Here is a 27580-nt window from a genome sequence, read left to right on the forward strand (position 1 = left end):
CAGTTTATGACCCAAAGGGTCTTTTGCTGTTCTAGATGCTTGTGATTTTAAGTCATCACATTTGACACATTAATTTGCTGAAACTCTTGTGTATTCGAGCCCCATATATATGCAACTATATTGCTATTCAGGTCATCTTTCATCAAAGTCCATTGAGGTGCCCCATCCTGTGCATAGATATGCTGCCCTCTTTGCGTGTTGATTAGGACAACCATTCCATGTGAGCTGTTTAGCATCCCACACTCTCAAACCTGAAACTTCTGGCACATTCACATGTTTTTAAATTAATTGTAATTGAAAATCCTCTATAAGGTTACAATTGGGTTTTAAGTTAACATTTTGAAAATACCACTTTTAGAAAGTTGGCATTTTCCTGAGTCACGTGGCTGTGAATGGCTCAGCTGGTGTGGGTTGTGTATTGCTTCCAAACAGCGAGACAAAGGAAGCCTAGGTGTGAGGCGAGAAGTTCTTCCTGACCTGATGGCTGGGGTGGAGCAGTGCCCTACCCGTATACACTTCAAGGGGCCTTGCCTGCAGTATACAAAAAGGAACCTGACACCAGGCCAGCCCTTGCAGGGCTCAAAAAATCCGCCTGCATTTTCGTGCAATATTTATTCAGGAGGAGCTATTTTTAGGGACTACTCACCCTATCTGGGGAGTTGAAAATCCTCTAACTTCAGGGAAGACAAACTGCCTTTTGACCTCTGTCTCTGAAAGTGGAGCAAATGTGACAAGATTTAAAGGCATCTTTATTGCTCACAAAGTGGAAGAGCAATAAAAAATGCCTTTAAATCTTGGTAACTTGTCACATTTACTGGCTTTCGGAAACAGAGGTCAAAAGTCAGCTAATCTTATAAAAAAATAATTCTTGCTGTTACTTAAGTTAGAGGATTTTGTAAAGTGGACTGTGTGACAATCCAACTGTGCAAAGCATGGTTAATGAAAGGTTGAAATATGTCAGGCTTTTTTTCTAACACACCACTGAAATAGCTAAGTGATCTAACTGTTCAGCCATTTTAAATATATTTCACTAGTTAAGTAAGTAAAATTTCTTTATTCGGCATTATACAAAACACCATAAAAGTACAGTAAAAAAATACTACTAATACACATATACTTATTGTCTATACAAAAGGAAAGGGTACAGGAGTGTTCATTACAATTCATTAATCCCCCGTCTAACCCCCTCTCTAGTTTAAATGCTAACCTTAAAAAGCTTGTGATAGAAAATACACCCTTGTCGCACACCACTAGTGCAGGTAAAGGACTCAGTGCATCCGCCCTCTAGATTATACCTTACGTTGGCCGTGGTATTCCAATGTAGGGCTTTTAAGAGCTTAATAAGGTCCTGATATGCCCCTAAATTACTCAATAGGTCCCTCAGCTTCTCCCTATTAACACAGTCAAATGCTGCGGTAAGATCCATAAAGGCTAAATAAACCGCTTCAGTGCTGGCGATGGTATATTTAGCCACCAGTAGATATAAGTTTAAGCATTGATCTGTGGTTGATCTTTTGGCCCTAAATTCATACTGGACGTCAGTAATAATGTGTTGATCCTCAGCCCAGTTCATCAGGCGGTTTAAGACAACATGTCCCAGGACTTTGGCCGTAACATCTATGAGGGAGATTGGGCGGTAACACTGGGGATTATCTCTGTTCCCCTTTTTGAAAATAGGCACTATTGTGGCAGATGACCAGGAGCGGGGAAGTCCCGTGGCTATAGCAGCGTTTTAAATTCTTGTTAAGATTGGAGCCCACAAATCCACCTTACTTAGGTAGAGGTCCTGCGGGATCCCATCTGATCCCGGTGCCTTATTTTTAGTGAGGCCCAGGATACCTGCAGTAATCTCCTCTAGGAAGAATTCAAATGTTACATTCCACCTCCCCGTCCCCTCACCATTGTCCAGTGGCTCCCTAATCCTCAGATTATAAAGCCCTCTAAAGTGCTCCACCCACTGTTCTGGGAGAACATTAGACCCTATCTGTGGACTATTTACATCTTGGAAAAGGGATTATTAATTATCTTCCAAAAGGTGGTTATATCATTCCTTTCAGCAGGTCCTCCCAAGTTTGATTTTGGAGGGCCCTCTTCCGTCGATTTAATTCCTGCTTATAGTTTAGCCTGCATTGCATCACCCTTTGTTTGTCCCTTGGGTTAAGTCTTAATGCGGCTCTCAACTTTCTCTGTGCAAGAGAACATGCTTTGTCAAACCACCTAGGATCCTTTTTAGGCTTAACCTGTCCAGTTGTTTTTAAGAGGCCGTCTATTAGGCGACTCATTTCTTCAAATAGATCCACTAGACATGACCCTTCCACTGATAAGTCTAAACATTTCTCTAAAAGCAGTCCGCCCTCTGTTACTAGGGATCTATAGAAGTTTTCCCCATTAATTCCCACCCATTTCAAGCGCCTGCCCTGATCAGTAATCTTTTCTAAGTTCGGCCCCACCCCTCTCTTAGTGATCCTACTTACATTTGGCGCTAATAGAGACAGTGCTAGGGGAGTGTGGTCACTAAAGCCACTCAATTCTATTGAAAAACCCCGTACCCTTTTCTTTAGATGAGACACTAAGATGAAATCAATGAAGGGGCTACAACCCCTTCCTTTAAAAGTAGGGATGACCCGCTTATTAGGGTCAACAACCAGTAAGTCCATTGTGTGTTCAAGCATGTGGTTACTCATCAGCCTACTCAATTCCTTTCCCTCCAGTGTGTGCTCAAAGCGCGGTCCCTCCTCTGAGTTGCAGGAGGTCCAGTCTTCTTTAATGGGTAGCAGATTTGGGCACAAGTGGCAATTAAAGTCCCCCACGACTAAAAGCATGGGTACCATTGTACCCTGCTTCTGCTCCTTCAGGCGGCTTAATCTATCACCAAGCTCTCTCGCTCTGGAGCCTCCTGAATTATAAAAATTTACCAGATTTATATTGAGACCCCTGTTTTTAAACCCGAGGCCTATCAAATCTTTTGAGTTCCATTTTAAATCAACCCAGCTCCCTCCCAGACACACGTAAATGTAAATGTACCGGTATTTATAGAGCGCACAGCTACTTCCCTGAGGTAGTGTCCCGGCGCTGTCCGTATACCGCTTAGGAACCCTTCCTGGTTTTCCCTGTGAGTGTCCACTCCTTGGCACCCCCAGGGTGAAAGCAGGCATCCCAGCGCTTTTGGGGCCGTTGTGGAGATTAAGCAAGCTATTGCCCAGAGTCACAGAGTGGGACCCATGATTAGAATAGGCACCGAGCGAGAATTATCAGGTCCAAGGAAATTGAGCCCAAGACCCGCCAAGGCGGGTATTGAACCCTGGTCCCGGGCCAGACCTCTGCATCAGGGTCTGCCGCTCTAACAATTTGAGCCACACTTCTCCACACGTCTACAAATATTAGGAGACCTCCCCTCGCTCTTCCGGCCATGGACTTGCTTGCCGGTATCCCAAACGATTTGTACCCTACTAAGTGAAAATTAGTATGGTCTGCCTCCCAGGTTTCCTGGAAACATATTATTTTGAACCTGCTAATATATTCCAGCCACTCCTGATTCTGCAATTTAGATGATATGGCTGCAACATTCCAGGATACTAATTCAATAGTGCTCCCTAATGTATCTACATCGGGGCCAAGGCCTGTAATAAATTTATCGGAACGTTGGGGTGCCTCGATTCTGGGAGTCCTCATTTTTTAATGGACTAGCTGATGTATATTCAATGTGGCTTTTCTTGCCTGCTCCTCCAATCCGGACGTTATCTTGTCCTGATTTTACTCCATGTAGTCAGTCCACTTCACTGAGGTGTCTGCCCCATTGGAGTGGTGCATATCTATTCTGCAAAGGGAGTGCTGGCCCAACCCCCTCCCCTCATTATCGCTATCTGCTGGTCGTATGTGTTTCCCCCACCTGATACTCCAGCCCAGGGCTCATTCCTCGCCCCTACAGCCCCCCCCTCTTAACCTACTTGGCTTGCCAAAACTGGCCCTATGCCAACTAAAATACTCGAAATTGGGTGTATAGTCTGATGGGATATAAAAATATCTTAAATTCCGGGCCTGGACAGAAGATCGTAAATATGTCCAAGAGCCCCTGCAAACATGGTCCACCACCCTAGGGTCATAAAAATTAATGACGACACTGTCTCCTGCTATATTTTTTGTCCTGCCTCCTACCGAACTAACTCTCCTTACTGAGAGAATATTACACCTTGCATCTTGGGGCAGTGGTCTATTTAAATTTAGCCAGTGTGTTGTCTTGTTTTTTAGTTGGTTATAAGATTCGGTTTTACCATCTTCCAATTCTGGAACACCTGTCAAGACAACAACGTAAGGTGTACAATCAAGGGGTAGGTCTAAGTGGGGGCGCTGATTCATTACCTCGTTCTTGTCCCTATCCCTGTCATTACTATGGGTTGTTCCCTGTGCATTTAAGGGGGCTGCAATTCCTCCACTCGCTGATCCTCCCCTTGAATTATCTGAGCCTGTGGGGTGGGTGGCCGGGCCCATAGTTGATGCTACTATAAGACTGGGACAGGCAGCAGAGTCCCTTCCCCCCTCCCCCACTGGGTAATTTACACAGCCACAATTTACTACTTTCTTCTCAATGCCTCCCAAAGTGGACATTATCAGTCGGTCCATTTTCTTAAGTCTATTTCAGTTAATGAGAGTCTATCCATTAGTGGCTCCAAGGACGATGAAATGAGGACGCCTATTTCCTGCCAGTGCACTTCTTCCGGCTCCACTAAGTCAATTACATTATCGTCCGTGCTGGTGGCTCTTACAACGGACACAATTTCATGTGGGACTTCGATAGTTGGTGTGTCCTTGTGTGACAGCACACTCTGTTTGCTTAGCTTAGAGGTCTTGGGTTTCTTTCCCTTTTGCTGTGTGCCTCCTCGTGTGCCTTCTCTTTTTCTCTTGCGCCCCCGCCCCCCGTGTGGAGTCCATAGATTGGGAAAACTCTTTATGGACTTCTGATCAAGGGTTCCTGCCACATGCCCGATTCCCACACCTTTCCTCCCTCTTCCCTCACGTGCTGTCATATTGAGTCAATTCAATTACTGTTATTGGGGAAAGAGGTTGTTCCAGTCGGCTCAAATGATAATCTTAGGGGCCACTTACTGCAAGGGTGCGTCTATCGTTGGTATCCAGGGGGGGGGGGGGGGGCAGCCTCTCCCTGACTCGAACGGGCTCAAACGGGCCCGCCCTTGTCTCGGGCTTCGCCCGGCGCGCACCTGCACGTGTCCCGCGGAGCGGGGGCCGCGAGCCCTTTTTCTAGCCCAGGCACAAGTCGACACAGGTGGGCTGATTCCCAAGGCTGGCGGTCCTCGTAGTCTCCATACGGAAATGAATGCAAAGTCCCCGGCTGCGAGCGGCTCCCGGGGAGGGGGGGCCGCGAGCCGTTTTCTAGCCCAGGCACAAGTGGACACAGGTGGGCTGATTCCCAAGGCTGCTGGTCTTCGAAGTCTCCATGCGGTAATGAATGCAAAGTCCCCTTCACTAGTTATGAAGACCCATTTTTGTAATTGTATGGTGAAAAATAAATTTTCATAGGATCGAAACAAATTAGAACACTTTACTTGGTGATGCACACATTTTTAATATTTCTGCTGAAACACAATTTCCAAAAATTCTTTATGCAGTATTATTATTAGTAAAACTACGTTAGTGGAAACGTTTTGTGGCCCTTTCAATAGAAAATAAGCTATCGGTAAATGACAATGCAGTACCACATCATGCTTTGGTAATATATTCATATAAAGTGAGTTTTTAAACATAAACTGGGAATTATTACTGCTCCTGCCCAGATGACAATGCTATTAGTGATCTAAGAGGCAAGCCAGGCATCATGTGTACCCTGTATATGACTCGATTCTTGTTGTACATGGAGCAAACATTTAGTCTAGTAAATAAAGAGTTTTTTTGTACAGCAGAAATAGTAAACTTGCATATTTGAAGGTGCTCTCTCTTGTGATAATAAAGAAAAAGGCGTCTCCAGAAGACAAAATATTTGCCTAAGCTCACAAAAGTTGAGACCAGTTCACAGGTTAAGTACATTACAGTTTGGTCAAGTAGATTATTAAAGTTACTAGACCTGCAGGTCTAGTAACGTTTTTATGATTTTTCGAGCCCTGCCTTGCCCTTGTCACCCTAGACAGTTTGGAGCCAGGACCATGGAAAGAGGAAGAACTGACCAGAACCAGTATTGAGAATAGGCCAGGGAATTTCTCCACACAAAGACTGGCACCAATTATAAAAGTGGAACCTTCAGAACCCCTCACTTCTGACAAAGCAAGATTGAACCTGTTGGCCAGCTCCAGTGGGACCTGCGCTTCAAGCCAACAGCGACCGTCTGCGACAACCAATGCGAAGCTCCAGTGACGACTGACTCTTCGCGCTACACCTACGACTGTCCACCACATCAGACCTGCTCCTGTCACCAAAAGCTTCCTTCTTGTTGCCCCCATCAACGCAAATGGCACCCTTCGCCCTGGACTTCAATACCTCCGCGAAACTAACCTTGTACCTGTATCTGACTCGCACTCCATAAAGGCCGGGGTGAACTTGCGACTTTTCCTTAGTCTATTGCGATCAGATAACCAGGAGTGGTGCTTTTTGTATCTTGGCAATATTTACACCCAAAACTTTTTAAATTGAAATCTCTATTTCTACGGATTGGATTTTTATTGTTTTTGAGATAATGTATTTATGAAAATGTACTCTATTTTTTTCTAAACTGATTTGGGATGTTTCTTGTGTTGTATTATCACTTTATTATTATTTATCTGCTCCATAAATTGTATACATTGCCTCTATGTTAAGTGTGACTGCTTTTGGGCTAAGCACAGGTTAATTTAGTGAGTTTTGTGGTTCATCCTGAGAAGGATTGTTTTTATTATTTGAGTGGGACTTCTAGCCCTCTCCACCAGTAACCCAGTGTCTCATAACATCCTAACACTTGTATCACCAATAATTAGATTAAATCAAACTTGCTTACATTAGTTAACTGGAAATCCTTAAATTGGGAAATGTAACGAAAACAAAGGACTCAACACAATAAATATATTCCACGAAAAACAGCATTCGAATAGTGTCGCAATTATCTTTTCAGAGCAGCAAACAAAAGAGAAAGGTCATGGAGTGCAGAGGGTTTTATCTGGGACTGAAGATTTCTATTTTGTTTGTGTTCATTCAAGGTTCTTAATGATATTGTTGTTTTTTTTTAAAGTGCTGCTCAGAATGGTAAATAAAAGGGCTAATGCATAATGCTAGTTTGCTGTCTTGCCATAAACGTATAGTGTTTCAGCTACTTAAAAAAATAAATATTCTCCGGCTACTGAAATTCTGTTAAACCTATTAGTTACAACTTCGAAATTGACCCAAGTCTCTCATTAGGCTTCTGGAATATGGTGCATTCGTTAGCTGTTTACTCGATAAGATGATTGCATCATTCATCATTTCATCACTCCAAATAGTTTTTCTTGGAGACCATGCTGTGTGGGCTAGGAACCACCAGGCAACCTGAGTAGTATATGTTCCAGTCAATCTCACCAATTCTGGGATTTCTCAGTTTGTTTCAGGGATGACTCATAATAGAGGCCGTACATTAAATGTATTTATTTTGCGTCACTTTACATGATATCATTGGCCATATTTCTAACTGACCTGGTCAAACAATGCAGCTTACTGTTTTGAGATTTACTTTCTTGATCTAGGTTACACAATGAAAGTGACAACGTCAGTAGAAACTAGTGACAGAGCAAGACCAACTTATCCCAGTATTTCACACATGAAACTATGGGTACATTTATATTGCTTAATGATCCCATTGATCCCACCATTCCTTTTCGTAACTTTACAGCTCCATTGTCAATATTTTGGGCCTAGTAGCTCTGGTTACTACAGAGAGAAAATCAATATGAAAAAAACCTTTGTACTGCTTTAGTTTACAACAGGCCCTAATTTAGGGAATGATTACGATGGCGGACGGATTTGAGTCCGTCCTCCATCGTCACAGGAATCGGTACTGACCGGCCATATGGCAGCAGTCCCGTATATGCAATTATAATGCGACCGCCACTGTGGTGGTCGTATTGTGCATGTTACCATTGAGGCGGGTGCTGCTGGCTGCAGCAGCCGCCGCAATGCCAAAAATGCATGATGTGCATGTCCCTGCACTACGTGGCAGGCACCACATGGTCCCTGCCACCAGGTGTAGGGGGCTCCATAGGTGCCCCCCAAGTGCACAATTGCATTACCCCTGCACAACTGGGCAGGGGCAAAGTTAATCTCCGCCAACCTTTGAATGACGGACGAACAGCCTTTTAAAGGCTGGCGTAATCCAGCATCCTAATGTGGCGAAAGGTGCCCGTTAGGCACCGGCACCATTCTAGGTATGCTGGCAGGGTCTGACAGTCAATCGTAATGATTGCCTGTGTGGGAACTGTGGCTGGTGGGCTTTCAGTCCACCAGCACTCCGCCCCGCCATCCTTATCTGGCTGGCAGAGAATGCCAACCCGGTGGACCCACCACCATAATCAGACCCCAAGTCTCTAATGTTAAGTTATCTGTTATTTGTAGAGGGCACTTTTGCTCCAATGCAATTGCCTTCCCTATCCAGTCCCCACTAGAGTCCAGGCCCATTCCTCAGCAGGCCTTCCCATCCATATTCTGACATTTTACTTCCTAGAACTGGCAAGCGTATGTTCTTTTTCTGAAAGGTGAGGTGGTCCTTCATGTTTATGTACACATTTTTCTACAGCGCTACACCACCAACATATATTAGTGTTCTCAATGCAGAGAGAATACAATTAGAATTAATTTGGTGACATTAGATAGGGGATCTGCATTCAAACACGTTCTAGGAGGCTTGCATAATGACAGTCTTTAGCATTAGCTTTTTTGTGAGCACTTATATAGCATATATTAATGAAACATTGCTGTCACTCTCTCAGTGAATGCTAATCTAATGTTTGTATTTTTTTCTTTTTTTTTATAGAGGTCAGCACAGTGATTCATTATTTACAGACCAACCAACATCTGTGGGCCTGGTGGACTGTTGCTTTTCTGCTGCCTGCATGTTTGATTCAGTTCCTGAGTTTTAAATGGTTCTGGATAGATGGGCATAAACAATGCTGCTCCCTCGTCGTCATCCATGTCCTGCAGTTGGGGATAATGAAGAGGTCAGAAAAGCTAGTATGCTTTTCAGTTACACAACCTTTGCTGTTTTATATTCCTATGTCCTTTGGCAGCTCTCTTTCTTGTTTTTGAGTTGTTACTACTTTTGATCCTTTCCTGTTGGTTTATGAGTCGAATTCACATCTCTAAATTTAGATAGAAGCCATTATTCTAGGAGGATGTATGATCTCAATTTGATTTGAATTTAAAACTTGTACATAAATACCACACTTTTTCCCTGCAAAAATGTCACCATGTAAAATATTTCTCAGACATTGGGTAACCCAATCTACCTTTGAGGGCTTGGGTAATACTTAATGTCAGGTGCAGGTGCCCACAAGGGATTTTTTTTACACACATTTATTTGATAACTTTATTTCGGTCAAAGACCATAAAAGTGCAAATAAAATACATACAAGCACATTATATTAAGACAATAAATACTGAGCAAATCGTTATTTTAAAAGAGAATTAAACTAGTAGGTTATCAAAAACAGCGGTATAAAATATCATGATTGTTACAAATGGGTTATAAAACTTTGTCTTCTACGCCACATGCTAAATAAATATCGAGATACGGCAAACACTATCGGGGGATGGGTGTCCTATGTCAGAATCCGACAAGACTGAACAAAATGTCGAAGCTTGAGATTCCTGCAAATCGGGATCAACCAACAGTTCCTAATTGTTGAATATTCAGGGCAAAGAAACATTACATGAGCTACATTTTCAGTTTTATAGTCGCATGCTGGACAAGCTTCTTTGTTTAACTTTGACCATTTGCATGTGAGCGACCTAATTGGTAGGGTGCCATGCCTTAACTGGAGATATAGCTTTTTCGCAAGTGGAAGTTGTATTACATCCATGAATTCCTCAAATTTAGATTCCACTTTTACTAGGAGGAACTCTGCCGACAGCCTACCTATAGTTGCAGACCTCAGTAATGCAAAAAAGTTCTGCCTTCGAATCTGAGTTTGCAGTTCCTTTTTCGTTATCCCAGGACAGTGCGTATCCGGTATTTTCCAGAATTGCGGTAGGCCTATCCGGGTACTAACAGCCCTAATATGTTGCAGCCAAGGGATGTTTTTGCTTTTAAGGGAGGTCCAAACCTCAGAGAACTCCGCTCTATAAGGGGCCAGTTCTGGGACTGACCACAGCCTCTTCCAATATATAATAGGTCTTGCAGTTGTGATCTCCTCTATTGGCTCCAACCCAAGATCTAGTCTAAGAGGGATCAGTGGTGTGCTTAATGGCAGTCCGACTAGATTCCTCATAAAGCTTTGTTCCACCCTTCTGAGGTTGGGTATCTGTTTGTGCCCCCAAAGTTCAGCACCATATATTGCAGCCGTTCTAGCCTGAAGACAATATATTTCCAAGGCCGGAGATGCCGGTTTAAAGGCTGACCCCTTGAAAACTTTACTAATGCCTCCCGCTACCTGGGATAATTTAAGCGCCGACTTGGCTGTTTGGGTATTCCAATCAAAGCTCTCCGTCAGGGTAATACCCAAATATACAAAGGTCTTAACCCTCTCTAAGCGGCTACCATTTAAGATCTTGGTTTGGGCGTGTCTTCTTCAAGGGGTTGAAAATCATGAACTTGGTTTTTTCCAAGTTTATTTCCAATCCCCGCAAAGCACAGAATGCTGCAAATCCATTAAGAGTTCTTTGAATGCCCGATGATGTTTTCGACAGCAGCAGAGTGTCGTCTGCAAATATCAGAGCTGGCACTCTCCCAGTCACCAATTTTGGGGCATCATTGTCCACCACACCATTCAAATGGTCTACAAGACCATTGATATAGAGACTGAATAGTGTAGGGGCCAAGACGCACCCTTGGCGCACTCCTTTCAGGACAGGAAAGCGTTCCGTGAGGTCAGCATGCCTCCCGCACCTAACCTGTGCGTAATTGCCCGTGTGGAGTCTGGATAGTATAGCCAGTAGGTAGGGCGGGAGACCCAAATCTGACCGCACCTTCCACAACTTTTCCCGAGGGACCAAATCAAATGCAGCCCGCAGGTCCACAAAAACAAGGTAGAGGCTGCCACCCTCCACACTTGCTATTTTCCAGAATGGGACCTGCAAGCGGAATATTTCGTCTAGGGTGGAGATGCCTGCCCTAAAACCGGCCTGGAATGTGGTCAGTATTTCGTTTTCTTCTAACCACCCCAGGATCCTATCAAGAATGATCCTCCCCATTAGCTTTTGTGATGTATCTATAAGACTAATGGGTCTGTAGTTTGATGGGGTAAGCGGGCAACCTTTTTTAAAAATAGGCACGATCTCAGCTCCCAACCAAGTAGCTGGCAATTCTGCTCCCAACAAAATCTCGTTAAATAAGACAACCAAATAGGGTGCCCAAATTTTGGGCTGGGTACGAAACAAATCACCAGGTAGTTTATCCAGACCGGGGGCCTTATTGGGAAGTAGTTTTCCTATTGCTACCTCAACCTCCCTCAGCGTGATAATTTCACACCGAGGGAGATGGGGCTCACTCCCCGCTACCAGTTGATCCCACCGTAAAGTGTCACCCGGGGCCCCCACCAGTCGATGCTCATGATGGGGGCCTGGAGGGACACTAATTCCCCCTGTTCACAATCTACACCCCCTGTGGCTCCTCGGTCTTGCGGGGGTTCAACGGTTTCGCAGATTAAAGTATCGGGCTCAATAACACCATAGAGTGCACCAAAGTGCATTTCCCACATTGCAGGTGCGATATTCGGGACGGGCGCAGGGGCAAGCCCATTCAGGCCTGTAGCAACAATAGACCAAAATGATTTGGAATCCCTACACTTCAATGCAGTTCCGAGCTCCTCCCACATCTTCACCTCCCATTCCTTCCTACCCTCATTGATTACCTTTTTGTAGAGTGAGCGTTTATCCCTAATAGCTCCTGTGTCTTTAGTTTTTATTGCAAGCAACAGGTCTTTTTTTGCCTTTCGACAGGAGGCGTTATACCACGGATGTATCTTAATCCGTGGGAGGTTTGCCCTTCCCGCAGGGCAAAAAACATCCCCTAGCTTAGCAGCCAGCTGCTTATGAATGTCGGGAGCCCTTCCCCTGGAACCAGGTCCCCCCATATCAGAAATGAATGGGATAGCAATCCTATATATTTCAGCGAGTTTTGTTGGGGAGTCCTGAAAGTATGGCCATTTTACCCTTCGCCTATTATTAGCTATTATTAAGGGTTGGAAAACACTTGTTTGGGCGGGGGATGGGTTTGTCAACCCGAAGCTCCCAGGTTTAAGTGATAGGACAAGAGCATTGTGGTCGCTATCATGCCTTGTATGAACCCTAAATTCAAGCAACCTATCCCAATAACTAGCTTCAATCAATATATAGTTAATGACCGAAGTTTGATCTGATCTATTGAACGTATGTGTCCCAGGTCTATCGGGCTCCACCCTCCCATTACATGCTCTCAGGGATGTCATCAGCGTGAGTGATTGTATTTGTAAAACAAGAGGGTCCATGCCTTGACCTGGGAGATCTGCGGATCGGGAATGTGCCAGAGCTGATCTACTTCATCCTGTTCACCCAGTTCTGGGCTCACAAGGGGCTCAAACTGGCAGTTGAAGTCTCCGCCCAAAACTAAAATGGTGGAAGAATCGACCAACTGAATGAAGTTTTTTAGTGTGTCAATTGCCTCAGACTCAAGTCCCCGCTTAACTGGTCTTGAGTATACATTTATTATAGCTACCTGTGGCCTATTTTGCGGGGAAAGTAATACACACTGGACATCGGGCGAGTTGGTTGGGATTTGTACAGCCCGAATGCCCAGGTGAGTACCCACCCAGATTGACAGTCCACCCGATGGCCTTCCTCTACCCCCCGTTGTCGCCAGGATATCAAAGGTAGCAAAGCCCGGCATTGTACTCTCTTCTAGTGCCCAGGTTTCCTGCATCATACAAATATCATGTAATGCCATAAAGGCACCCCATTCAGGAATGGGCAGTTTATTTTTTAATCCCGCCACATTCCAAGAAAAGATCTTTATTTGCGTATCGGCTACCCCTGACTTGGTTGGTGCATCTTCCAAAAGGCCAATGAGGCCGGAACTAGAATTTAGTTTTCTGGTCTCATGCGCCCTTTCCCCTATCTCACCGCTTAGTATTTCTCTGGTTTAAATAGTATTCCCAGATATGATCCCATCTATTGCTATCAATTGCTGTCCTGCTTTTACATTTTCAATGGCAGTTATAAGAACATTGCCCTCCGCTATGTTTGTGGTCCTACCAGTATTGCTACCCTGTCCTAGCGGGGGGCTCAGCACCACAGGGCGTCAATCCACCATTTCCAATGGGCTAAACCGGTTTCTTTGGGGAAATAACGTGAGTAGGGGAGTGTGCGGGTAAAACCCTTCCCAAGCTGGGGTCTCCAATTTATTTTTAGGCCTACAGTACTGGAGTCTTCCACTCTGACAAGTTCTATTTTGGGTTGTAGGGTAAAAATATGATAGGTCTAAAGGGAGAATTTGGGTGTTCGACCAAATAGGCGACCCATTACAAATGTGCCTTACCACACGGGGTTGCCTAAAATTAATGACCACACAATCACCCGCCAAGCTTTTAGGGCCAGAACCAATCCAGTCCACTCTTCTGACGCACATGATTTCACCTGAGGCGCTGGGAGGGGAGGGCCTATGGGAGTTAAGCCATTGAATGCATTTGTTCTTAAGATCGCTTTGGGTCTCAATTTTTCCCTGTGCTAAAGGAGGAACACCAGCGAGGACCACTACATATGGCAGAGATTCTGGGGGCAAATCAATAGAGGGCAGCTTCTTCGGTTGGTCACTGCTTAAGCTTTTTTTAGTGACAGGACGCAGTTGATCCAGAACACTTGTCCCCCCCCCCCAACGCCCTCCCCAATCACTGCACTATTCCTACCAACAGCCTTTTTCCCACCAATGTGCAGGGGTGCAGCCATACATATGTTTAAGGCCACTGCTGGTTGTAGGATTTCTGTGAGGCTGTTGTTGCTAACTTGCCTATCCCTAGTCTGCACTAATACATTTTCGTTATCGGGAGCTTGCCTGATGGCAGGGTTTCCACCAGCCCCATTTGCTTGCTGTGCGATTTCAGGGCAGGGTGCACTCTCAGGGTCACTAGGGCCTGCTCTGTTATCACTTTTTCCCGGTGAAGGCACAGGTCTAACCTTCCCTAGTTATTTAGCGTGGAGACTAATCTATCCAACTTGGATGCAATTGGTCTGATGTGTATACCAATGATCGGTTCGATTTGTGCCTGAAAGTCGAGTAATAAGTGTGTAACCAGAACAGGAGTTCCTGCGGGGGAGGGCAGGGAGCTAGTAGGAACTGGTGCCGCATCAAGCGCCCTTATACTCTTTATAGCTGATTAGGTCTCGCCTGTCGATGCGCATGCGCATCGAGCAAGCGAGACTATAGGGGCTCATCGACTCTTTATCTAACTTGCAAGGAATCGTGGCGATTCCTTGCAGTGCCCGTGACTTTTAAGCTCAATGCGCATGCGCATTGAGCTTAAAAGCGCGTGCACAGCCGCCCGCATTCCTCCGACACCTTTGAAGTGAAGCTTAGCTTCACTTCAAAGGCCCGGCTTCCACGGCCGCCAGGCCACATCAAAGGCTTCCCCAGCACTGCCCCGCCCATCAATCACCCTCCCACTGCCACCCCCCTCCCTCTCCATATGGTGCGCTCTGCCTCAGGCCTCTGAGCCGTCCCTACGCTCCCCGCCCACCCCCATCCTTCACACCCTTTGTCATTACTTCGGCCCCGAGCCACCCCTACGCTCCCCGCCCACCCCCATCCTTCACACCCTTCGGCACCACTTTTACATGAGAGCTAGTTGCATAGTACAAGAACACATTGCCTTCTTAAAGCCGCAGGAACATTAACTAATTCTCCCACAGTCACAGTATAGTGAGCTGACATTCTAACTTGTACCTGGCTTTCTAGCTTTTCGCTTGCAGCTCTGGGCATTACGCCACATTCTTGTTCTCTCATTCATCCTCCCTGGCTGACCCACATGCATGGCGCTCCTCCTCTCTTTAGATGCCGTCATCCTCCTCGCACTTCAGTCTCCCGCCACTCAGCTCGCGCCCCCTCTATGAACGAAGATGTTTACGGGCGTCGGTCTGAAACAGGCAATTGTCTTCCAGCTCCCGTGTTCTTAAACCCGGACATAGCGCAGAGCTGTAAATAACAGAACTCAACTTTTCAGAGAATATTTTGATCAATAATGTTCGTGTTTGTCTTCAGGCCCTATTACTTGAGTCAGAATGTGGCATAACGGCAAAAGCTGCCGACTTTGGAACTGGGAAACAGGGTTCGAGTCTAGGCGTCGGCTCAACATCCTGTTGTGATTCTGGGCAAATCACTTAATCTCCGTTGCTAACAAAAATGTGTTCTTGTGTAATGCAACTTGTGCTCGTGTAAAAAGCGCTCCTATACCATCGCGTCGAGTTCATGCTATATAAAACTGCAAAAACACATGAACACTCGGAGACGCAGAGCTGTGCCAGGGCACTGACTCAACTTTTCCTATTTTTTATTTTTATTTACTTTTGCCCCTTGCCTCCATCGGATTGCTTCCACGAGCCTTCTTCCGCCAGTAGTTTGAGACTTTGTTAATCACGTCTTAGCTCGGCCTCATTATTTATCTCTCGCCTATCGCCTAATGATATTTAGTGGTAGCCCTCCGCTCCTACCTTACAATTAAACTTCAGCTACAGCCCCGTTTGTCCGCTCCTGCGGACTCCCTGCTGTGTGCCTCACTTGAAAGCGCTACTGCTGTATGTGTTAGCACATAAAAACAAGACCTGTTCTCTTTACCAGTGCTTCTTTTAATAGCCTCGTATTCTTCATTTTCCAGGGTCTGTTTGCCTTAAATTACTATAGTGTTAGAGTGGTCTAACAACCCCATCTCATGAGCCGAAATGGATAGAGCCACATGGCGGCAGGGCTTGAGAACCCTGCGCTCTGGCAACTTGACGAGCGAGGAACTGGTCAGTATTACAGAGAAATAACATTAGAAAGGCCAGAATGCTTCTGTGGGCAGGTGTGTGGAGAAATGCCAGGGCCGGGTCATGTGCCGCTCAAACCCCACAGCATTTTATTTTTAGCTCATTCATCCTCCCTCGCCGACCCACATGGCGCTCCTCCTCTCTTTAGATGCCGTCATCGTCCTCGCACTTTAGTCTCCCGCCACTCAGCTCGCGACCCCTCCATGAACGAAGATGCTTACGGGCGTCGGTCTGAAACAGGCAATTGTCTTCCAGCTCCCGTGTTCTTAAACCCGGACATAGCGCAGAGCTGTAAATAACAGAACTCAACTTTTCAGAGAATATTTTGATCAATAATGTTCGTGTTTGTGTTCAGGCCCTATTACTTGAGTCAGAATGTGGCATAACGGCAAAAGCTGCCGACTTTGGAACTGGGAAACCGGTTCAAGTCTAGGCGTCGGCTCCCTCCTCTTTTGGACACTCGCATTCAGGGGTAGATTCAGCCGAATTTTTTCTCTCCCATTTTATTTTCATTCTTCCCCTTTTCTCTTCCTCCCATCTGCCCCCTTAACCAATTTAGCTCCCTCCTGATTTCTTTACATGCACCTGTCTTTTGTTATCTCTGTTTCTTTGCTCCTCTCACTTTTTTTCTCTCCTCAGTTTTTACCATTCCTCCCCTTTCAATAATGTTTCCATTGTCTCTTAACTCACTCCTCCCGACCACTTACCGTCCCCACTTCCTTCATCTCCCGTTGGACCTTCCCCTCTCACTCCTCCACATTTTGTAACATTCCCTCCTCAATTTTTGCCTTTATTTGCGTCTATCCTTGGGTCCCCCCTCACCCACACTCGTTTACCTCCTCACTCAGCTCTTTTCTATATCTCTGTACCCTCCTCTATACCTCGCTCTCTTCTTTAGCTCTCTGTGGCTCTCCCTCCACCACCCATTCTGTTACCACCTCCTCTGTGTTTATCCCAATTTTTTTTTTCTTGATATGCCTTGTATATTGAGTTTGATTATGTAAACATACAGTAGGTTGATCCTTCTAAATGAATAGGTGATAACTGTCATGTTAAAACCAGTTGTTTATTTATATCTATTGCGTAAAATATATGCACTCTCTTTTTTAAAGTTACAGTTTCCCATATATGTATAAATTAACGAATGTATTGCTTATGACTTCACTGCAATATTCATTGGGAAGAGAATTACATCGCTATGGATACTGTTTTGGGGGGACCACATAATTACACTCCACATAATTACACTGCGCACAATGCAACATACACTCCAAATACCACTCAGTGCCACATAATTACACCCCACATAATTACACAGCACTCAATGCAGCATACACTCCAAATCCCACTCAGTGCCACATAATTACAATCCACATAATTACACTGCACTCAATGCAACATACACTCCAAATACCACTTAGTGCCACATAATTGCACGCCACATAATTACACTGCACTCAATGCAACATACACTCCAAATCCCACTCAGTGCCACATAATTACACGCCACATAATTACACTGCACTCAATGCAACATACACTCCAAATACCACTCAGTGCCACATAATTACACGCCACATAATTACACTACGCTCAATGCAACATACACTACAAATACCACTCAGTGCCTTAGAATTACACACCACATAATTACACTGCGCTCAATGCAACATACACTTCAAATGCCACTCAGTGCCACATAATTACACACCACATAATTACACTAAACTCAATGCAACATACTCCAAATCCCACTCAGTGCCACATAATTACACACCACATAATTACACTAAACTCAATGCAACATACTCCAAATCCCACTCAGTGCCACATAATTACACGCCACATAATTACACAGCACTCAATGCAACATACACTTCAAATCCCACTCAGTACCACATAATTACATGCCACATAATTACACTACGCTCAATGCAACATACACTCCAAATACCACTCAGTGCTACAACACATATTGTGTTACAAATGTTATAGGTGTCACATTTGCGAAAGATAAAACTATTGGCATTGTAAATGATAAAGCTATTAATTTCGCTATTTTCAAAACAAGCACATAAATAAAAAATGTGTCATTTACAATACCAATAGCTCAAACTTTCCTAATGCGAGACCTATTGCATTGCAAATGCTTGTTTTTTTTTGGTATTTGCTTCTTCTCCTTCTGGGGCATTGGATCGAATTTTTTCCCATCATATTTTGCGCAGGACTTGTGGGAGCTACTGGGCTAGTATCATCATTAGCGGCCACCTAGGCACATGGTAACTCCGCAAAGGATGATGTCAAAAAGAAGCTAGAGTCGGGGGGGTTGACAGTAACAATGGAAAACTCCCCTGTCTGTTGCTGCAGAGGAACAGCTGGGGTGATTGACAACCGCCTCTCCGTGTTCTCTATTGCTGTAGCAACAACCCCGATAGTTTTTTGAAGCATCTTGTCGATGGCTCTTAAGCTAGGGAGGGGTTGTGCTGTAGCCGTCTGATGCCTTGTCATCGTACGGGACACACAAGGTTGTTTTTTGTTTCCGTTTTCAGGCATTATAATAGAATTGACCTAATCTCGCTGTACCCAAAAGGATAGGAATCAACAACATAGAAGGAAACGGGAGATATAGCAAAGTGTGAAAAGGGCCCCTTGTCCCCAGTACCTTATATGTCATTCAATGTTCAAAGTCCAATGTCAAATGGATGAATGTTAGGGGATTGGCCCATCCCGTCCTCCTCCGTCCACTGACGGCCACAGATGGCCCGCCCTTTGCCCGGGCTTCGCCCGGCACGTCCCGTGCACGTCCCGCGCGGCGGTGGTAGAGGCGGCGCTTTATGCGTAGAGCTGACCCAGTGCCTCCCCCTCGTTAGCAGGACCGGAAACAGGTGTGGAGAACCACGTTGCACCCTGGGCTTTGTAGTCCTTAGGGTGATGATGCCACAGCTAGCAGCAAGGAAGAGTCTCCAAGGTGAGCGTTCGGCTGGTCCAGAGCCCGCAAAAGTATCAGCGTGACCTTTTTCCCAGTGAAAAACAGCAAATCAGCAATTACAGGGACCCACGCTGCGGGGGTAGAGGCGGCGCTTTATGCGCAGAGCTGACCCAGTGCCTCCCCCTCGTTAGCAGGACCCGGAACAGGTGTGGAGAACCACGTTGCACCCTGGGCTTTGTAGTCCTTAGGGTGATGATGCCACAGCTAGCAGCAAGGAAGAGTCTCCAAGGTGAGCGTTCGGCCGGTCCAGAGCCCGCAAAAGTATCAGCGTGACCTTTTTCCCAGTGAAAAACAGCAAATCAGCAATTACAGGGACATTTTACATGCAACTTTGTTTAATTTCTAACAAAATAGTTCAGAGAAAACAAACCAGTGGCCTCAATCAAATAAATTGTTAAACTGAATTCTAATAAATGTTAAAAGACAAAATCAAAACAATGATTGACTAACTCATTAAAGTAAAAGAAAACAAAATGGGAAAAAAGGGTGTATGTTTTTCTAAACAAATAATATAAATAAATACCTTGAGGGTACAAAATTAAATTCAGATATACAAAAATGAGTGAGAAAATTAGTCTTTACAATAATCTAATTTCATTGTAATTTTTGTAACAACCCATTTCATACATTTGAAGAAATGGTCATTGAACATATGATGATCAACTCCTATATAACAATGATAGAGAAAGTGGGCTATAGTTGTCGACGTTTCGGTCTTATCTTGTAACAATCAGGAAGACCATCTTCAGGAACAAAAATACACGTGTAAACTGAAGACCCTTAGAGTATGAATAATTATGGGCTCCTACATATTTGGCTCAAATTGACGAACTCAGTTTGGACTGGATAAGGTGATTTATCCTCCAGTCTTGTTTTTTACAAAGCATATTTATCTGTATCGATAAGTCTTATTTGTGACAATGCTCGATTTTTAACATTCCGTATGGCCGTCATCAATCGGCTTTCTGAATAAAGCTGAATATGTTCCATGACAATCTCTTCTGGGTTGTTAGGAAAATGACTATCAGAGGAAATTATTGTAAAGACTAATTTTCTCATTCATTTTTGTATATGTGAATTGTCTCTTGTACCCTCACGTTATTTATATAAATTTGTTTAGAAAAAGAATACACCCTTTTGTACTATTTTGTTTTCTTTTACTTTAATGTGTTACTCACTCTTTGTTTTGATTTTGTCTTTTAGAATTGTTTTGAATTAAGTTTAACAATTCATTTTATTGAGGGCATTGGTTTGAGTTCTCAGAACTATTTTGTTAGAAATCAAACAAAGTTGCATGAAAAAAAATCCCTTTTCGGCAGCTGTACCTGACACCATGTAAAATATAGCAGAATTGGTACATGGGAAACAGCAGTCTGAATTTTGCAGGGGAAAATATGCAATGTGACAGTGCTACCTCTCATTCCAAGGTGCGGAACGTGGATTGAGGAGTTAGTACCACCCTCTGTGTATTCCACACCCAGTTGTATTAGTATTTACAGAGTGCAATAATGTCTCAAAATAACAGGTAATGCTGGAAATGGTTTTGTTATACTTCCCCTAAAATTATGCAGTCTATTTAATTTGCCCAAAAAAATTGTTGTAGAATTACCTCTTCTAGTTTCTCTCTATACCCTTTGTCTTCCATCTTTTAATATATTTCAGCCCTGAAGACTTTCTTTTCCTGATAAAGAGGTGTTTATATGGGATCTCCTTTAGTGCCACAGAGCACACAAGCCTCCTTAATATTCTCAGTGCGCCTTGTTAGAAATGGGGGTCTCTAGTTGGCAAGGGTTTGCACCTTTGCCCAAGTAGGGACCCCTCCTTTCTAGTCAGGATAAGGGAGTTACACTCCTAAATAACCCCTGCTCATCCCCTTGGTAGCTTGGCATGAGCAGTCAGGCTTATCTTAGAGGCAGTGTGTAAAGCTCTGTCTGGGGCTATCACGACGTCATGAACAACCAATCCAAACAGTTCTGGCTGACCGCGGCGTAGTGGGCCTGCTACGGTGTCTGGAAGACCCACAAAACAGTACCTTTAGAAACACAGGGCTTCGGTAACCTCTTGTTAAGCTCCGAAAGCACAGCGTCAGCAGTCGTTGGTTCCGGAGGTCGGTGCAGGAGTCGTTGGGCCCTTTAAGTCACACACGTTGCAGATCGAACTCCTCGCGGTTGAAGTGAGGAGCGCAGGTGTCGGATGCTGCGGTGCAAAGTGCAGCAGTGCAGTGTGCGGTGCCCTCAGGTTGTGGTGCAGGCAGCATCTCGGCGACGGTCGTCTAGCGGCATCGGTAAGACCAGGGATGCGGTGCGAAGTGATGCAGTGCTCGTTGCGGTGCTGGCAGGTCACGATGCAAGCAGCGTCGTCGCTGAAGCGCTGTTGTCGGCTGACAAACTGGAATCGATGGCGTCGGTAGGCCAAGGCGGTGCAGCGGGATGAGGGCAGTGCGTCGTGTAACTTAGGAGCGGTGCCCTTGAACCACGGTGCAAGCCGCGGCGTCTATGTCAGCGTGGAGCGGGGTCATCGGGGACTCCAGGGCGACGGCGTGAAGCGAGGCGGTACGGAGTGCAGTGCCCACAGGTCACGGTGCAAGCAACGGCTCAGTGGCGGTGTCAGTGAGACCAGAGTTTCAGTGGCCTCTGCGGTGCCTTCAGGACACGGAGTCTTAGACGGCCTTGAGTTGCTTTTCTTCTGTTGCAGCACAAAAACACACAGTCCCCAGTGCGGATGGTAGAAGAGCTTGAAGTCTTTGCTGTACCTGAGACTTCTTGAACATGGGCAAGCTCCACCTCAAGCCCTTCCAGAAACTCAGTAAAGAAGTTGTAGAACGTTCAAGTCCGGTCCTTTCACTGCCCAAGACAGAAGCAGCCACTGCAGGCCAACACAGCAAAGCACTCAGAAAAGTGGTAGTTCCTCCTTACAGCTTCTCTAGCTTTTCTTCTTGGCAGTCTTCTTGGACCAAAAGAGTTCTAAAGTTCTGGGGTCTGGGCCCCAATATTTATACCACAAAATCCTTTGTTCTCTGGAAGCAGAGAGTGTCTCTGCAGAGCCAGAACCAGAACCAGTTCTGTCCTCTCTGGTGCAGCTTCTCAGCAGGAGGCGGAGACAGCATTGTCCAAGGCAGACAGGGTCTATTCAGGTGCAAGGGAAATCTCCTCCCACCACTTCAAATTCAGACCGGGCCTATTCAGGTGCTGGTGACAACTCCTCCCACTACTCCAAATGCAGTCCAGGTCTATTAAGCCCAGCCCTGAATCATCCAGACTCTTTGGAGCCACTGCACATCCCGAGTCCCTGTCACTCCATAGCCAGACAGTCAATACACATCCTAGCAGAGGCACACTGGATGGCTAAGCAAGAAAACACCTACTTTCTAAAAGTGGTATTTTCAAACAAAGAATGTAAAAATCACCCTCACTAAAAGATGCTTTTAACATTCTGAGTTCAGGCATACTAAACTTTATTTTCCTATCTGGTCCCAACGGGAAGTTATAATTATAAGATGTTATAAATTAACTCCCATGCTTTCCTATGGGTGAGATAGCCTTTCTATAGTGAAAAACGAAATGCACTGTAATTCACTACCAGGACATGTCACGCACATCAGTGCATATCCTACCTTTCACATACACTGCACCCTGCCCACAGGGGTACTTTGGGCCTACCTTAGGGATAGCTCACATGTAAGAAAAGCGAAGGTTAGGCCCTGGCAAGTGGGTGCCCTTGCCAAGTCGACATGGCATTTACAAACTGCGCGCAGACTCTGCAGTGGCAGGTCTGAGTTACTTTTTCACGGCTATTCATGTGGGTGGCTCAATCAGTGCTGCAGGCCCACTAGTAGTATTTGATTTACAGGCCCTAGCACACTCAGTGCACTTTACTAGGGACTGACAAGTAAATCAAATATGCCAATCATGGAAACACCAATCCATAACACAATTTACCCAGGGAGGATATGCACGTTAGCACTGATCAACAGTGATAAAACGCCCAGAGTCCTAAAGCCACTAGGATGTTTAAGAATAAGTTTCACTTGGTCAAGTGGCTTGGTCAAGCAAGCCTCTTAGCTACGCTATGAACCCTAGACATAAGAAATAATTTTAAATTAGTAGCAGACTATGATGCAAATATCTCTCTGCATTCTGCTGCTGTGTTCATGGGTGTATGGACATAAAGGTGATTTTAGACATAGCTGGATGTCAAAGCCAGCTGTGGAATCTAATGCTTAAAACCTTGTTCTTCATTGTTTGAATATGTCTGTTTTTTTATACCATATGAATGCGCCCTGTGACTTAAACTGTATGTGCAATTGTATTGCTCAAACCTAGCTATATTTAATGCACTGGAGCACTATAAAGGATAGGCGAGAGACTATATTAGAGAGCAACTATATTGTACTTCCGGAAGGAAAATCTCTCTATCGTGCAGTAGATCAGTTTATTTATGGATGTGATATTCCTTAAAATATTTCTTAATGGAAGTGAAGGATGATAGAGCTTGTAAAATATATGTTGGAATGCAGTATCAGATCTTAGTTGGGCCAAAGGAAAATGCTTGTTGGAGATGTCTTCTTGCCCTTTTTGTCATTGACCCATGTAATGTCGCACCTGAGGATCAGGGGCATTAGAGACCTTGAGCTTGCTTGTGAGGTACAGTGGCATGGCAAACCCATGTATTCAGAGCAATATAGAAATTATGTTGCAAGTGAATGCAAAATAGCATTTGAGCACTATTATTCACATGGGTCCAACTATAATTAAACAAAAGTACGATCCCACCGCAGCACTCTGTGAGACTGTTTACATTTTTCAATGTTTTTTGTTTCGTAAATGAATTCTAACAGCTTGATAATTGATATATGTAAATTTCGATTTGGTTTTATTGTAAGTGGCCCAACTCCAACGGTGACATCAGCTGTCTTAAAGTTTCCCATGAGTGGTTTGCACAGCAGAACCTTTAATAAAGTATACCAATCTTCTCACACATCTTACATGAAGGTGGCAGGATGTTTATTTAAGTTTATTTGTGTTTCTGCTTGTACGTTTTTATGTAAAATAGGTATGTGGATCCCTTCCTAAAATTATATTTGATATTAGAGGATGTTTGAGACACATTGTTGTGCAAATAAATGAATTCCCCTTGGGAGAGAAGCTATGTTGTGGATATTCGTCCCAGTAATAGAATCTGGACGTTTTCACTTTTACATTTTAAATCATTTTCTTTAAGTTTCTACATTAAATATGGATAAAAAAATGAATACACTGATCCTTTCATAGTTCCAGCCAGCTAGAAGCATATTCCAATGCACATGATCAGTTAATAGGTAGTCTGCTATGCTTTCTTGATATGTATGCGAGAGGAGCAACGCTGGGGAAAAGATCAGATTGTGACAATGCTAGATAAAATACTACCCCGATCTAATTGACCTTTGGGCGCAAATGCAAATAAAATCTCTTGTGAATCAAGGTACAATCGGAGAAAATCACAACAGAATCGGAAAAAGAAAAGAAATGGTGGACTGTGTCGCTACTGCCAAGTGATTGAAAATGAGCAAGAAGACCTTGCTACTAATTGAGTCAGATTAAAAAGTGATGTCACAAGACGTAGTTGGCAATATTGGCAGTATTCTAGTTGGGATAATATCAGGAATCTTCTCAGGCTATATTCCGTGTTGAGTTTGCAGCATGATCGGGAGGTTTGTGCTTTGTGCACCAGCAGCGATCCCTTTAAAACCATGATGGGTCTGAATAGAACTAAACTAAATTCTTTGTGTTGTCGTTGGGAAGCCTGATTGACCCTAGTTCAGATAGCCATTCAAGGGAAGCGGTAGCTGTTTGAGCTGTTACCGCTCAGTATAATTTAAGTTTTGGACACATGGAGTCACAGAAAACTCTATTGAATCAAAAAGAAAATATTTCCTGAGATATTCAGGGGTTTTGTTCCAATGATTTAGGTTGATATCCAGCTTGAAAACACCAATTCCGGCCAGCACTTCTGTAGCTGGGGCTTCTTCCTAATAACCTGCAGTATCCCTCATTTTTATCACTGCTGCTATTTGATATCCATCTAGACATCTTGTTGGAAAAAACAGGTTATAGAAGGAGAGGAAAGTGCCACTGTCTCTTGCTAGCTGTAAACACCCAGGTGCTGCACATGATATTTCCAGGCACGCCACGTGACCCCTTTGATTCACTGCCTGATCTGTTTATTTTAAATTATAATTGTACATGAAGTTTGTGTGATATTCTATTGCTTGTAGCACTGATTTCTCGTTCAAAGGGTTGAGCTACTAGATAGACTTAAGAAAAATGATTCCCCTATCCCTGCTGCTATCCTACGTGGGCAATGATGATCCAGTGTTAGTAAAAGCAGCACTGGCCCTATTTTATACATATTCTATAGAAACTGGACTATTTTTGTATTTCACGTTTCCGAAGTGCGTATCTGAAAACTGTTTTGTAAGATGCTGGTATTGAAACATAAGAAGTGCTAAGATTGTCCTTTGTCCTTCAGATTGAAGCATGCAGAATAAAAACATGTAGAAACTCCACTGATCATTCCGTTTTAGGCATGTCATTGTCAATATCATGTGAGTGATGTATGTAACAAGTGTAGATGATGTAGCCAAATAGTATACAGAGATAGAATGTTAGCCAATTCTCTCCTTATATGATCCTGCACCAAACACAAAAAAACAGTAGCCTTCATTGCAGTGGCCATAGTACAACTGACCCTGGCACAAAAGTGTTTTTGCAGTCGAATCAGGATTCCTAGTGGTGTGCATGAGTCGGCATGTTTCCCTCGGGAAATACTGGCAGGTAAATACTGCTTGCTGGAAAAAAATATAATGTATGGTGTAAAGCCTGGCCAAGTAAGCCCAAATGAAGAACACAAGAATATCTGTTTTGCAGCCTCATGCCGGGAGTGTGTAGTTTGCATTGTCCCACATTGCACCCTGCAGATCGTGGAATGGAAATTTAATACAGCACTGGGCTATAAAATAGGTATTGTTATTTCCCCCGGGCAGTATTTCCTCTGAGACTGCAGCTGCCACTGTTATACAGGATTCCTGCGTCTGATGCATCTGTCCTTGAACTATAGAGAAGGCATCTTTCCAGAAATCCAAGATTGCCTTCTGTTCCATCCTTGATTTCACCCCCTTCTCCCCCATGGCAATCACTGTGCCATCTAGTTGGATTTAGTTTCATACCTCTGGACAAGAGGCTCATAGCAAGTTGCATATCTGAGGTCAACATTTTAAGTTTGAAAATCCCAATACGAGGTATAGTTTCTTACCCGAAAAACACAGGCAATCTACTCCTGCCAAGGGCCTTCTTAAGCGCCTCTCCATGGTGGGAACGAGGAGGGAACATCACCTAAACCAGTGGCTATCAATAGTGCTGCAGGTGCAGTGGCACTTGGGCTCGGTGCTGTCAAGGGTCCATTCCACCACAGTTAGTGGTTAGTTTTTACTACCAATTTTCTTGCATACATTACTGCCCATGGCACCATTGCTACACCAGTTACATCCCATATTCCCTGGAGATGTAGGGGGAAGTAATTTTAACCCCAGGAAGAAATTTAAAAAAAAGAAGAAAACTACATGTTAGTGCATGTTTTTTTGTTCAATAAGGATTCCGAATTGTACGCCTGGTTACATTTCCATATGCAGAAATGTCACATGTGCGAATACTGAAGGGAATCTATGACTTGTCCTGGAATTGTTTTGGGGGACGGGGAGATGTCAGACATATGCCCTGTGTTCCTATAGGAGAAATTCGCAGCCATTTCTCACTGGATTTTATTAGTCAGGACTTGTATGATATACCTGATCTGCATGCTGATCTCTTATGACGTGTATGCTATTTAATTTTATCTGTATAAGGTAAAGATCACTGTGAACATACATACATTCTTAAATTTAATCAAGATAATTTAATATAAAATAATAGCCCACCATGCAGGGTTTGGCTTAGTGATGTCTCTTTCTTGCGATGTAAAGGGCTAACTGCTGTGAAAAAGAGGCTACTTTTCAGTGTTCTTATCCTAAAATGGCGAAGTTCCACCATATAACCGCCATTTAGAAAGCTGTCATTGTGAGTTATACATGCTCAATGAGTTAGTTTTCCAAATCTAAAGCATTAAACGGTCGAGTACCAATCCTTTTTTTCTCGGTGTAGCCTAAGTATTTGCATCTGGAGTTTCTGAGCTAAAAGCAGATCTCTGCCTAAATATTTTTTTTTCAATATATGATTCATAGTTCTTGGTCTAGGTTTTATAGTTAGCATGTTCATAATGCATCTGACAAATGTGTGCCATGCATTGTAATTACAGAATATAGTTAGGCTCACAGCAGTGATGCCACGTAGCCTTGTAGGGAAATTAGCTTTGCACCCTATGAAGGTGAAGTATTTATAGAGCATTATTGTTATCCCTCTTTGT

General features: G+C 44.2%; 1 protein-coding gene across 2 annotated transcripts in view; it reads left to right on the forward strand.

The window, feature by feature from the left end:
• XKR5 (XK related 5) overlaps positions 1-27580 on the forward strand; it is a 239582-nt gene that overhangs the window by 53188 nt on the left and 158814 nt on the right. For both annotated transcript variants that reach the window (XM_078647583.1, XM_078647584.1), the window contains exon 2: positions 8981-9164. In XM_078647583.1, the coding sequence (XP_078503709.1) occupies positions 8981-9164 (184 nt within the window). The remainder of the gene's footprint in view (positions 1-8980; positions 9165-27580) is intronic.

This window comes from Lissotriton helveticus, chromosome 6 (assembly GCF_964261635.1).
Source record: "Lissotriton helveticus chromosome 6, aLisHel1.1, whole genome shotgun sequence".
In the NCBI taxonomy this organism is placed as follows: Eukaryota; Metazoa; Chordata; class Amphibia; order Caudata; family Salamandridae; genus Lissotriton; species Lissotriton helveticus.